The sequence below is a fragment of the Anguilla rostrata genome, chromosome 16 (assembly GCF_018555375.3).
Source record: "Anguilla rostrata isolate EN2019 chromosome 16, ASM1855537v3, whole genome shotgun sequence".
NCBI lineage: Eukaryota > Metazoa > Chordata > Actinopteri > Anguilliformes > Anguillidae > Anguilla > Anguilla rostrata.
Window position 1 is genome coordinate 14675090 of NC_057948.1, and position 14044 is coordinate 14689133.

The 14044-nt window shown below is 42.5% G+C and overlaps 1 protein-coding gene across 5 annotated transcripts in view; it reads right to left on the reverse strand.

The window, feature by feature from the left end:
* Nucleotides 1–630: 630 nt before the first annotated feature.
* LOC135241656 (aryl hydrocarbon receptor nuclear translocator 2-like) overlaps nucleotides 631–14044 on the reverse strand; it is a 32576-nt gene continuing 19162 nt past the window's right edge. For 3 of the 5 annotated variants that reach the window (XM_064312211.1, XM_064312210.1, XM_064312208.1), the window contains 8 exons: nucleotides 13460–13611; nucleotides 9612–9690; nucleotides 9393–9516; nucleotides 9009–9108; nucleotides 8568–8706; nucleotides 8220–8370; nucleotides 2547–2692; nucleotides 631–1780 (listed from right to left, as the gene is read on the reverse strand). In XM_064312211.1, coding sequence (XP_064168281.1) covers nucleotides 1682–1780; nucleotides 2547–2692; nucleotides 8220–8370; nucleotides 8568–8706; nucleotides 9009–9108; nucleotides 9393–9516; nucleotides 9612–9690; nucleotides 13460–13611 — 990 coding nt within the window. In that variant the 3' untranslated portion in view covers nucleotides 631–1681. The remainder of the gene's footprint in view (nucleotides 1781–2546; nucleotides 2693–8219; nucleotides 8371–8567; nucleotides 8707–9008; nucleotides 9109–9392; nucleotides 9517–9611; nucleotides 9691–13459; nucleotides 13612–14044) is intronic. The other 2 variants (XM_064312212.1, XM_064312209.1) reach the window with 1 other exon arrangement.

Sequence of the window (14044 nt, forward strand, 5' to 3'; positions counted from 1 at the left end):
TTATGAAACTGAAAAATTAGGTAAGTTAACAGAAGAGTAGATAATTATGTGTGGCTTGGTTTAAAAGAATGGAAGAGGGGCTGTTGTGTTAATGGGTGGCATAAGGACAGCCCCAGGGTTGAGGACACACACCTTCAATAAAAACAGTGCTGTCAGAGAGGCTACGCAGGGTGGAGGCTAGCGCTGAGTCTGGAAGAACATCTCTGACGCTCGCCATCTTCCAGCGGATATGAGGCCACTCCCACTGTCAACGCCACCTGCTGACAATCCTGGGAGAACACTGGGAGAATACGTCCACCTCAGCACTTCACACCTCCATCCTGTTTCCTCCTAAGAGAGCCCCGCCCTACCCCCACAAAACGGGCCAGAGCTGTGACACGCATTCCAAACAGCACAGAGGACACGCCGATGTATGATGTGTGCGTGATTGTGTGCATTCTTGTGTGATATGCGTACGAGTGCATATGTGATTGTATATGTCTATGAGAGAGATTCTGTATGTGTCCTGTTAGTGAATGTGTCCATGTGTAATAATCACCAGTGTTTCTGTGAAGCAATGTGTGTATGTGTCGGCTGACCCTGCTCTTTTTCTAAACCATGAAGGCAAACACTTGTTTTTGTCTCGCTAAAAACCACGTAACTAATAGGAATTTATTGTCAGGTTTATAAATTTACACAAATATGGACCACATTTACATTACATTTTTACAAACGCACTACAGATCAATAATTACATTTACACTCAGATTTCACACACCAATATCAAACCTACACATGTACACATAATGAAACACACGAACATAAAAATCACATTATTTACAAAAACTTAAATTTGATTTAACAAAAGTACCATTTCCTTCACAGTTTGCTACACATTATACATTCTCGTGTAAAGAATTCCAGCTAAAAATGAATACTTTCACTTTTAAAAAAGCTCAGAGATGAATTAGTAGAAGAATGTGATCGGTACAGAGATGCAGAAACTGTGTACACTGTTTTAATCACACAAATAGAGACCCAGTAAATTAGCTCAATGAAGTGTTAAGCTCCAGTAACATTAACAAGCTGCCTCAGAAAAGGCAACTTAATCCTGTTCAGACTTGATTCGTTCGCTTAAACCCCCGAGTCCTTGGCTCGAGATTGTATCCCTGGGTTACGGATGACGTCAGTACCAGGGTATTTCACGTAAATGGTAAAGGAACTGAGTTGTGCTTCAGTGTGTTATTCACAGGAAATGCAATTTGGCACTGCTTTACAGGAAGGGAAAACGTAACGGAGAGCAAAGGGAAGACCAGCCGAAACCAGTCTGGAAAGCTAACAGGGTTCTGCAAAGATGTGATGCAACAGGCTTTGTGTTCAGGGAACAAGATACTACTGAGCAAATGAGACCTTTACTTCCAGACTGTTGGGTAATCGCTCTCAACAACACTCAGGCAATGGTAAGGGTGAGGACAGGCTTTGGAGTTACACTACAATTTAATAACTGACTAAAACCAGAACCCCAGATCTGAATGCTTGTCCAAATACTGGTTTCGGTTTACGGATTATGGAGCGTGGGCCGGGTTGTTCCTCCCACACCACTGCTGTTAATGGAAGCGAAACTCACGCCAGCTGGGAAGGTTGCGATGTTATCAGTGTGATGAGGGATCACAGCTGGGAGAAGCCATTCCGCCCGTCCATCTCACTCAGAGAAGGGCGGGAACATGCCCAAGTCCGCAAAGTCTTCGATGTTGTAATTCGCTGTGCCCTGTGTTGGGTCTCCAGCCATTGGTAGCATGTCCTACAAGTCGGTAAAGGAGGGGATGTCAGTAATACCTGGGGGCAGGGGGGTCACCCTTCTTCTGAGGGAGACCAGTCTCTGATGAGTAGGTAATTCCAGCAGGCCCATTTTGTTACCAGATAAAGAGGCTTCTGTAGGCTTCTAGGGGTTTCAGCACCCAATTTTGCTTTAACTGTACCAAATAATGATAAAACCAAACATGGCTTCTATCTATGCTTATCATACCAGGTTTACCAAAAATGAAGAAAACAGGGAATATGATATGTGAAAGATACAATGTCCCTCAGAACAACCTCAATCTCCACACCATGTAACTTTAAAGTGTAGAAATACCAAAGACTGTTCCCTTTATATGTTGTGTGCATGAGCAGCTTTTAAAATGGACTATGATCAAGAATACTGGATTAATATGCCCAGAGAACACATTCATGCTTAACTGAGACGCAAATAAACATGCTGGATGGAAGCTGTCCACACATATTAATTACAGCAATTTGGATATCGTAGATATTTACAGTATATGTATAATCTTTAAAGGGTGGAATTTTTACCTTTTTCTTTTGAATCTGCAGGGCAGGCAGTAAATTCAATATATTTAATCTGTCATGCATTTTCATTATGTGCCCATCTTATTATGAGTGAAAATACTCTATTTCCCACAGGGATTAATGAATGATATTCTACTGCTGAGCCTGGAATACTGATGAATAACTACTGCATGTGAAAATAAAAAACATGTTTTTTTAGCGAGAGGATGTGAGGTTACCTGAAACACCTCTGTCTGGTTGGCTTGGGAGTGACTGTGCTGATCGCCACCCTGTTGGCCATGGTGTTGACTCTGCCACTGTGACCAGACCTCAGAGGGCCGACCCTGGAACTGCCCCCCACTCTGCCCACCTTCCGCTGCCCCATCTGTAAAAAGAGGGGGGGGGGCACAGATACAGGTACAGCCAAGTACAGTAGGTACCAAACACTGCTTTAATCCACCTGTCTAAGATCACTTACTCCCACAAAACACACTCGTGTCCACGGCAACTCACAAAACTCATTCTACACACCCAGATGCTTACTGAAGGAGAAGTCTGAAAAGCAGCCTAACACCCTCAATTCAAACCAACAATCCCCAAGTTACTACTGTGTAAGACTGCTGTCCACACAGAATCTAAAGAGAAGAGATAAATTGGTGGTCTAGCCGTATACCACAGAGATAAACCAGCAGGAAGCAACAGTATTTTACTTATCAATGGTCTATTACATGTGTGATATGTAGCATTATGTTTGATCTGACAGACAGCAGTGCAGTACAGAGGCAAAGGAGAGGACATATAAAAAAGAAAGTTCCTGAGTGATGTGGGATTGCAATCAATGGGATGGGTATTCACCCTGAATGTCTTCAGGAAATACTTTGTTTTCCAACTGCAGAATTAGTACAGTGTGTTCATTACCCACGATGACCCACGTAATGGGTCTGTCAAAGACGTAAGCCACACATACGGAAACCGCAGCAATGTCAGCACTCGTTCCTGTCTACGGTCATTTAAGGAAATGTGGAAGTAAACGTCACGTTTGGCCTCCATCAGCAGCTGTGATTCATCCTCAGGATAAGAGAGGAGAGGCCTCCACTTCCTCCTCCCTATGCAGAATAGCAGAGGCACAGAAGAGCAAGGAGGGACTATCCTGTGATGAAAATGTGTCCTGAACACACACTACAAACTGAATAAACAGAACAGTACTTATCCCAGCTTAACCAGTCTTTAATTTCATACAGTATGCACTACATTTCCAAAAGTATGATGACACCTGAACATCACACCAATATGTACTTGTGGAACATCTCATTCCAAAACCGTGGGCATTAATATGGAGTTCTCCACTCCACTCTCGCATTCCCAGAAGAGCCTCCACTCTTCTGGGAATGTGTTCCATTAGATTTTGGAACATGGCTGTGGGGATTTTCTTCCATTCAGCCACAAGAGCATTAGTGAGGTTGGGCACTGATGTTGGGCATAAGGCCTGGCTCGCAGTCGGCATTCCAATTCATCCCAAAAGTGTTTTATGGGGTAGAGGTCAGGGCTTTGTGCAGGCCAGTCAAGTTCTTTCCCACCAAACTCAGAAAACCATTTCTTCATGGACCTTGCTTTGTGCACAGGGACACTGTCATGCTGAAACAAGAAAGGGCCTTCCCTAAACTGTTGGCACAAGGTTGGAAGTGCACAATTCTCTAGAATGTCATTGTATGCTGTAGCATTAAGATTTCCCTTCACTGCAACTAAGGGGCCCAGCCCAAACCATGAAAAACAGCCCCAGACCATTACTCCTCCTCCACTAAACTTTACAGTTGGCATTATTTGGGCCAGTACAGTTGGCACTATGCATCCTGCCAAACCCAGATTCATCCGTCAGACTGCCAGATAGTGAAGCATGATTAATCACTCTAGAGAAGGCATTTCCACTGCTCCAGAGTCCAATGGTGCTGTGCTTTACACCACTCCAGCCGACACTTGGAATTGCGTATGGTGATCTTAGACTTGCGTACGGCTGCTCGGCCATGGAAACCCATTTCGACAAGCTTCTTGTACTGACGTTCTTCCCAGAGGTAGTTTGGAACTCTGTAGCGTTTGGAACGCATTACACGCTTCAGCACTCGGCAGGCCCGTACTGTGAGCTTGTGCGGCCGATTGTTTCATGGATGAGCTGTTGGTGCACCTATACATTTCCACTTCACAATAAAACCACTTATAGTGGACTGGGGCAGCTCTAGCAGTGCAGAAATGTTATGAACTGACTTTTAGGAAAGGTGGCATCCTATCACGGCGCCACGTTGAAAGTAACTAACTCTTCAGTACGATCCATTCTACTCCCAATGTCTGTAAATGGAGATTGTGTGGCTGTATGCTTGATTTTATGCACCTGTTAGCAACGGGTGTGGCTGAAATAGCTAAACAACTAATTATAAGGGGTGTCCATATACTTTAGGAAATTATATATATATATAATATATATATATATATATATATATACATATATATAGTACTGTGCAAAAGTCTTGTAAAAAAAATGCTGTACAGTTATGATGGTTTCAAATATAATGAAATGAAAGGTTATAAACATCGAAAAAAATAATATAAAGAGCAGTAAATAAGTTAAAAACTAAATAAAATCAATGTTTGGTGTGACCACCCTTCACCTTTAAAACTACATCAATTCTCTTAGGTACACTGTCCTGCAGTTTTATAAGAATATCGGCTGGTAGGTTGTTCCAAGCATTTTGGAGAACGTGCCACAGTTCTTCTGCAGACTTTTGGCTGTTTTGCTTGCTTCTGACTCTCCAGGTAATCCCAGAGACCCTTGATCAAGTTTTTATCTGAAAAGTAGTCTATTACTTAAAATATTACTTTATTTAGCAAAATACAAAAATGTATCTGTAAAATTTCATTTTTTGGAAAATTCATGTTTGGAAATCTCTAATTTGCTCTTTTCTACTGACACAATAACGCAGAAAACAAAATATAAACATCTAAGACCAAATATATACTATATATTATATTTAAAAATCTAGGGTGCCTAAGACTTTTGCACAGTACTGTATATACTTTATTTATCCAGGGGAGTCCCTTAGAGAGAATACGCACACGCACACACACTCACACATAGACAGAAAGTAGCATTGTGGTTAAATCCTGGCCTCATCCTGGTGTCAATATACCTATATAGGAATACATATACTGTATGCACCTGTGTGTTTGTCTGTGAGCACAGTATGATTCCTCGCATGTCCAGTACTTGTTCTAACAGGCGATTGTATTTATGAATGTCATGCTATATATTTTTTCCATTCTGTTGCACAACTCGTACTGGACCAGAGTGACAGCATTAAAGAATCACATTCTTGTACTTTCCTCTATTAAGTTATAAAAAAAGACAGGAACTAGAATAGCCAATGGCGTGATTCTGGCAGTCGTTTTCATTCTGTAACCCAGACATAGTTTATGGGCTTTAATCAAAGCCCGGATTCCCGATATTAATATCGCAGAGCAGAGGTTATGCACCGCTTTCATCCTTTTTAATTAAACTTAATTTAATTCTATAAATATGCTTAAAAAAGGCTCTATACAGCGCTGCCACCCTGCTATGCTGGGCATGTGCGGCCCCCTCATTAGACGGCTGGGTCATTATTAATCTTCTGGTGGGGCGTGCTGTGCATGGAGCACTGCCCCCACAGGCACAGGGGCCACAGAATATTCTCAAATATTCTATTTTAATAAATTTTCATAAAGGTAGGGGGAGACTTGTTATGTTTAATATCAGAGCAGATATGATATTCCTTAAAGCAATATTTCTGGATTCCATAGACAGTAACATAATCCATTCCATCGAAAAAGTGAAGCTCTGAAATTATTTTAGTGAAAAACACCTGTATTTACAGTATATCAGTATTCAGCTCTCTCCCATATTACATGTTGGAAACTGGAGACATAAATTAAAATAAGCATAAATAAATGGTCGGAATGGCAAGTGAAATATTGGTAACCTGGCTGAGTCCCTGGGGCTCAGACGTACCTCCCCGCCCCGCCCCACCCCTGTCCCCAGCAGCTGCAGGCCCTGCAGGGCTTAGCAAGTCAGCCATGTTTCCCAGTCTGAGCTGTCCTAATCCCTGAGGAATTCTCCCAATCCCTTTGGAAATAAATTAACTATCAAATAGAGACGCAAATCCAATTCCTCAGCACGTCCTAGCAGACCGACCCTGTATTAACCAAAGTGCTTCAAAGTCATTTCTCCTTGTGTGTTTCATAATGGCTATTGTTGCATATCGTACCCATTTTTGGTTAATACCAGGAAAGGGTGAGCTGAACTTCCCAATTTTGGGGAGGAAAGACAAAACAATCCTCAACAAACCTCTTTATTTGCCATACAGTGTTAAGCACAGGGTCGATGCAGATATACTAGAGACAAGCTGAAGCCTGAAAATGCTGATTTAGGACGTGAACTTAATTTAATCCTCTTTAAAAATAATAGTTAATACCTATTGGCACATATTACTAAAATGGCAGACTCTTTTATTCACACCCTTAATAAACATGAACAGAAAAAAACTATAAAAAAGAGTATACAAGTACTGAGGTATATGTCATGCTCAGAAAATTGAGAAAATTATATTCTTTAGTAATGCATTGGCATGAACCACAGTCAAACAATTCACAAATTATAATTTTTTTCCAAGAAAATCAAGAATCCAAAATATTCACACCCGTGTTATCAGTACTTTGTGTTTTCTCCCTTGGCCATGATTACAGGAAGTAGTCACCTTCTACAGTGTTGAATGAGGTTATGCAACTTTTTGAGGGGCAGAATTGTTCTGACATCTGTGGACTGCATTTTTGAGTTCAAATCACAAATCTGAAATTGGATTCAATTCAATAGGACTGAGATGGCCACAACAGGACATTGATCTTATGCCCTGTCAACCATGTTTCAGATGCTTTGGATGTATGTTTGGAATCATTGTGCTTTTGAAAGATACATCTGTGGATGTAACTTCCTGGCAGAGGGAACACCGTTTTTGGGAAAAATGTCTTGGAAAATTCAGCAGTTCATGGTTCCATCTATTTTCACAAGGGCCCCAGGGCCTGTGAATGAAAAACAACCCCAAAGCATCAAGCATCCAGCACCATGTTTCACTGCAGCCAAGAGGTGCTTTTCAACATTAGATGCATTCTTTGGACGTCAAACATGTGATGTGCATATCCAAAAAAAATTATTTTTTGTTTCATCTGACCACAAGGAATGGTTCCAATTGTAGTTTGGCCAAATTTACGATGTCTTGACGTGAATTCTCTTCAACAGAGGCTTCATTCTTGCAACCCTGCCACATAGGGCACGTAGGTGTCATCGAATGGTATCTTTGGACACCTTGTAATCTCAAGATTGTATATTCTTGTATATTTTATTTTATACAGGTTTTTTTCAGCTTTATCAAGGGTGTGAATATATAAAACTCTACAGCACATATTCTATTAAAATATCCTATATGGCAATGGTTTATTGGTAGTTTATTTTAGGAAGGAATAGCCAGTAATGAAGATTACAACTCAGTTCAGCTGATTACATCATGTGCAAAAGTTATTAAATTGCCAACACTTTATAAAATGCAGAGAAAGCAGGCATGGTTTTCTGACAGTTGCCCCTGGGTTTCTGAACACATTAGTGAAACTTTGACTGTAGTTTGTCTGCACTACTTTGGGGGAAGGGGGGGGTGGACCATTCCCAAATTCCTGAGATTACATTGGCACAATGTTGCTGGTTTAATGCAGTCTCATCCATCTCCGCTGAATACTCTAACAATCTGACATCATAGGTACACCTGAGACCCAGCGTTTACCGTCTGTCCCTCCCGCACACAGACCAGTCCCAGCCAATGGAGAAGCACAGAGATACTTACCAAAACCTGTGTTACGACTGGCCAAGCTGGAGTAGGTGTTGCCACTTGGGGAGGATGTGGTCGGGCTGGAGAGGGGGCTATAGGAGGAGGGGTCAGCCTGGTAGCCGTGACTCGAACCCAGACCAAATGGAGAGGACTGAGACTTTCCCGACTGAGAGAGAGAGAGAGAGAGAGAGAGAGATTACTACAGACTCTACTTTTTTTACTAATCCCCTCGTAGCAGATACACAGACATTAGGTACAATGCACACACATGCTGATTAAACACCAAAGCATAAGTAAATACAGTAGAATACAACCACTCAGGGTGAAATAAAATAATCCCCCCCAAGACTCCACTGGCCTCACCTGTCCAGAAAATGGGGGTCGTGCCCCGGTCCAGCCCACCTGGCCAGGATTCAGCTGTCGTGAGATCTGGGCCAGGTTCTGTCCGCCAGAAGCAGAGGGCTGGATATCACTCACACCCGGAACATGAATTACTGACGAGCTGGAACAAAACCCCCCGAAAATAAACTTCACATAAAATATAAAGGTTTACAGTAGACTTGGTGCTACCTGTACTCCAGATTTACAGCAGCATCATGTGTTTTTTTAGGATGGGATAGCAATTATGTGTAGGGGTGTCAGTGTGGCTGATGCTTGGAGGACCAGACAAGGTTGACAGAAGGTTTGTACACTCAAGCCAAATGCTTCACCAAATATCCAACTGCGATACGATGGAAAATATATTAAATGTAAGTCATTTAAGTTAATACGCAGAGACAGGCAGTTAACAGGAAGTCTACGCACCTGAAACCCTTCCCAGAATGCCCAGACTGAAAAGGACTCCCCTGGGAATACATCTGCCCACTAGTAGAGGATGAGTTTACCATCATTTTTTTATCGGCTGCTGAAAAGAAATCAGACATTTATTCACATTCAATTCATGTAGACTACAGCACATTCTATTAATATGCACCCTGTGGTGCACTGTATTACCTTTCTCATTCATTTACAATTCAAACTGCAGCACTTTCATCTAATCTTCACACAGTACCACATTCTGTAGCACACTGTATCCCTGCTCCCAAGATAAGGAGACCAAGGTTCGACCCGACTGTTCATTTTAACCTCACACATTTCTGGCTGACCGCAAGAGGACGTTGGTGCGGCGACGGCGGGGAAGTGACCTACACCCTGAGATGTCGGCATACACCTCCGTGAAGCGCGGGTCTCTGTCCTGAGAGAACAGGGCCTCCTGTTTGTCGATGGCCTTTCCTGCTTCGTTCACTCCGGCTGGGCCGCTGGTGACAGGAACCTGTAGGAGGCGACAGAGAGATGTCGGAACAGACCCAGACAGAGGTGATGGGGTGATTGGAGGAGCTTTATGGGTGCATCCGCCAGGCCTCGTACCTGGGAGAGGTCGTAGGCTGCCAGCCCATCCCTCTGGTGCACGTCCAGCTCAGCCTGCTGCTGCTGCTGCTGGAGCTCCCTGTAGGAGGAAACAGAGAGCTGTGACTGGCCAGGAAGAACCTTGCCTGCAACCATGGCAGCTTCACAGCCTATTCATAGCCACAGCCCAGACAGGCATGCATTTAAGTGACTTGAACCCAAAACAGGGGTTTACATTCCCCACCGACAAATACAATCAAGACTAAAAATGAACGAGGAAATACTTTCGTGGCACTCATCTGCTGCCGATTATAATGCACACGCACATGGCAACAGCTGAAAACCCTCAGACCTGAGCGCTCTCTCACCCTCACTCACTCACTCTGAAAAACAGCTTCTTTGATCATTAATATGAGTACAGTGAAGAGGAGTGGTAAAAAAAAAAGGCTTCACGCTGTCCCAGGGTTGAAATGTTCCTTCAGTAACAAGACCATTTGGCCCTGCCCAGAACATAACACGATATCCTGCTCCATCAGGCAGCCATTTCAGGAGGTACCTGAGGAACCCAAACCTGCACTTCTCTCTTAATGTTCACCAATAATACTGATATCTTGCAAGGTGCTTTCAAAAGCCTGTTTACCCCACCAAAGCAATATCATAATGTCACCATACACAACTCCTAAGTTTGGCCAACAATAAAGTGAATATGATGGCTAAAGTTGTGACATTTGTCTATCCAAGAACTGTGTGAACAAAGCAGATTTGAATGGAATGGGTGGTCCAGTGGATTTCTTCCCCAGTATAGCAGATGATATCCCAAGCAGCATAAACCCAGGCAAGCGCTTTAATGTTCCATCCTACTCGATCACGCAAAAGACTTCATCGCCACTAAGGCTCAAATAAAGACCGAAGTATTCAGAGGTTTGTGTGACTACAGCTTCTTTTAGCTACAGTAGAACAGGGTGCAGGGGCAAGGAAAGGAAAGCAACGATATACACGACACTTATTTCAGCAGTAGCAATTATTCTTTAACCCCATTATGTCAAGCTCAAGGTCAAAGGAAATCTTTACAAATGTCCTGAACACACAGGATGAATTTCCACTGGCCAACAAATTCATTTCAATCCCATAAGCACCTACTGTTAACAATAGTGCCACACTTCCCCTGGCGTCCTGGCCAAAGGCCAGACCAAGCCTTCCCAACCAAGTCATCACATCAATGCCTTCAGCTGATTGGTTTATACAGCTCCCGAACCTTGCTCCCACATATCAGTGACAAAGTTAAATGAGCTCTCAGATGGATTGTCAGGTTAAATAAGGGTTCATACAGTGCAAGAAGAGACCATGGCATTAATGACCTTCATTACGTTAAGTGAAATAGCACAAACCATACTAAAGCATCAACGAGAACGGAACTCTACACTGTCCCTGAAAATGCAACCATTAAGATTTGAACATATGTAGAGCGATCAAAATAGTAAAATCCATAAATGGAAGTTCATAATTTCTGTCCTCAGGACATTTATTTTTTAGTCTGCGCAACAGAGGGAAAAACAGACTCATCTGTGAATTCTGCCTCTCTGCTCATTCCAGACATGCAAGACAGACCACTGTAGCCATGGTGACAAAGTGGCAGTAAAATGGGCTGTCTGCTGCTATGCTCAAAGGTGTTGATTGTTACTGTGTGTGTGTGTGTGTGTGTATGTATGTATGAGAGTGTAAGTGCACACGTTTGTACTTGTGTATTACTGAGTGTGTTTTTGTATGTGTGTGCTCATGTGCTGGTCATGTAGGCAGATGTGTAATATGGCCTTAGTGAGTTTGATGTGACCAACCCAGTTATGGAATGACTGCGGCAGGACTGTCCACAAGCTACTATGTCAGTGGTTTAATGTGCAATAGCTCCTGGTGTTAGTTAGTTAGATCACAGTCAAATCCATGCAGCAGGGTAACGTGCTCCCAACACGTGCAGTTATGTTTCCACTGATCCTCGCATTGATCTCCCCATGCACAATATGTGTGGAAGACAAATGAATCACTGGCTCTGCCCACACTCCGGGTGAGCCAGCAAGCAATCAGTGCTTCCTGCGGCTTTTATGAGCTTCCAGCTTGTCTGGGTTTTATTTAACGTCTGCATCTCCTGTACTGGCTGTAGGAAAGACATCTATCTATCTATATATCTATCTATCTAGTGAAAAAATAATAATAATGGGAAAACTACTAGACACCAGTCCAAAGACACAAAGGTGTCCTCTACAGACCATGCTTTACATGTGACCATCTGAACATGTTAAGAGATGCAAACAGGATATTAATATGAATACAGAAACACAAATGAAAGATTCTGATCCTGAAGGGGCATGGCTGAGGGCAGAGGGGGTGGAGCTATGGGGCCCATGGCTGGCCTGCTGAAAGGACATGAGGACACAGAGCAGAGACAGTGCTGAGACAGCATCACTGCGTTTCATACCACATCAGCTGACAGCCCAAGTATTCCACCCTTCCAAATTCCACAATGGGACATAAAAATGACCACTTTGCAAAAGACCACAAAACTAACCAGAGCATTATAAAGACTGTATTTTCCCCATACTACAAGTGTCTATATATAACAACCAATGCAGGAGATGCACACATCAAATAAAATACAAATTGTAATGGTTTATACAAACGTGCAGTCTCTTTACAATGGAATTAATTAGAATGGTTCGGGATTTGACAATTCTATGCATATACCCAAATTATGTGATAATCTGTTATGCAATTAAGAGGATTCTACTGCATTAACCTACACTGTTTCAGCCTATCTGTGCAGATTTAACTGAGAAATAATATTTGGAAAAGCCTTCATTGTTATGTAGGATACAAGTAACACCAGTGACAAAAGGGATTTGAGTGAATGGGCAAAAATAATTTCAAATACAGCAAGCTGGCATTTGTGTGGATTCATTCAATTAGAAGGTTAATTAATATTGCATGCTCAGTTTTGAGTGAAAAAATGAAACCCATTTCAAGACATAGGACAATACCAAATACCAATATTACTGTACAATGGGTAAATCCTTCAGTATATCGCCGTCACACAAAGTCGCTACATAAGCCCTATTTTGGCTCAGGGAGAACATCTGAATGTTTCTACGGCCAATCCAGTCTACTCTTTTAGAAATTATGTTCTTACCTTCTTATAACATATTCAGAAAAAATAGCTTTGTGGTAGAGGAAAGTTAGGGCTTGGTTCAAATGTGACACTATGATGGAAAAACCTGGGAATGACTAAAAGAGCTGGGAAGGAGGGCATTCTGTGATATAGGTTATTTTCTTTGGCGAAACAAATGCTGACTTCAGCTAAATCGATGTTTGTGTCGCTTGAGTGGCGGGCTTCCTCTGGGCTTCTGCAGGCCCACAGCCCTTACAGGCAGCAAGACAATTCCAACAAAAACACTAGCACCCCCTAAGGTAAAAAAGAAGGACCTCTAAGCTAGATGAGCTGTGGCAGAAGAACCCATAAGCTCCCTTCCCCCTTAAGAAGAACCCTTAAGTTCCCTTTCCAAGTCTGTCTCATCACTAGAACATCAACTATCAATTTTGGAGAATGCTGGCGAGCAAGCACTGAAAGTGAACATGGTTGGAAGTCTGGTATGCTAACTACCACTTTTCACCAGCTGAGCTGTGCATGCATTGAGCTGGAGCTAAGTGCTGAGCAGCTGGTGCAAGTAGAATTCAGGTGCAGGTTCAAACAACACTCAATGACCTGTGGCAGGAAAATGGGAATGCTTCACAAACAGTGCTGAAAATTATAGAAAATTGTAGAGGCTGAAGTCCCTGATATATCACAGCGTCACTCTCTAAAATGGTGGAATGAGACTCACTTGACATTGGTGTTGGTGCAGATGATGTACTCGATCTCGTCCGAATAGGGGTTCTGGAAGGTGAAGCTGCTGGTTCTGATCAACATCCAGTCCCGGTTCTTCATACGGAACCGGTACATTACTGAGAGAACCTGCCCTTTCAACTTGAGAACCTGAGTGAAAGAGTGAGAGAGGAGCAAGGAGCAGAGTAATGAACTCCGTATAAAACACCTTATACACACACAGTATGGATCGATTCAAGTGTCTATATACTGCCTTTAATTTGTATATAGTATTGATGTTTTTATCTGTTGTTTGTACTAGTGTTTACCCAGCCTTACTACTAAACTAATCACTAATATACACTTTTTCAGTTAGCACTCTGTATTTATGAAAACTACCAGTTAGCTGCAAAAACAGCATCTGTGAAACATGGTGGTGGCGATATTATGATTTGGGTATATATGGCTGCCACAGGTAATGTCTCACTTGTCTTCACTGATGATGAAACTGCTGATAGCTGCAGCAGAATTAATTTTGAAGTATACAGAAGCATCTTATCTGCTCAAGGTCAAGCAAATGCCTTGAAACTCATTGGACAGCACT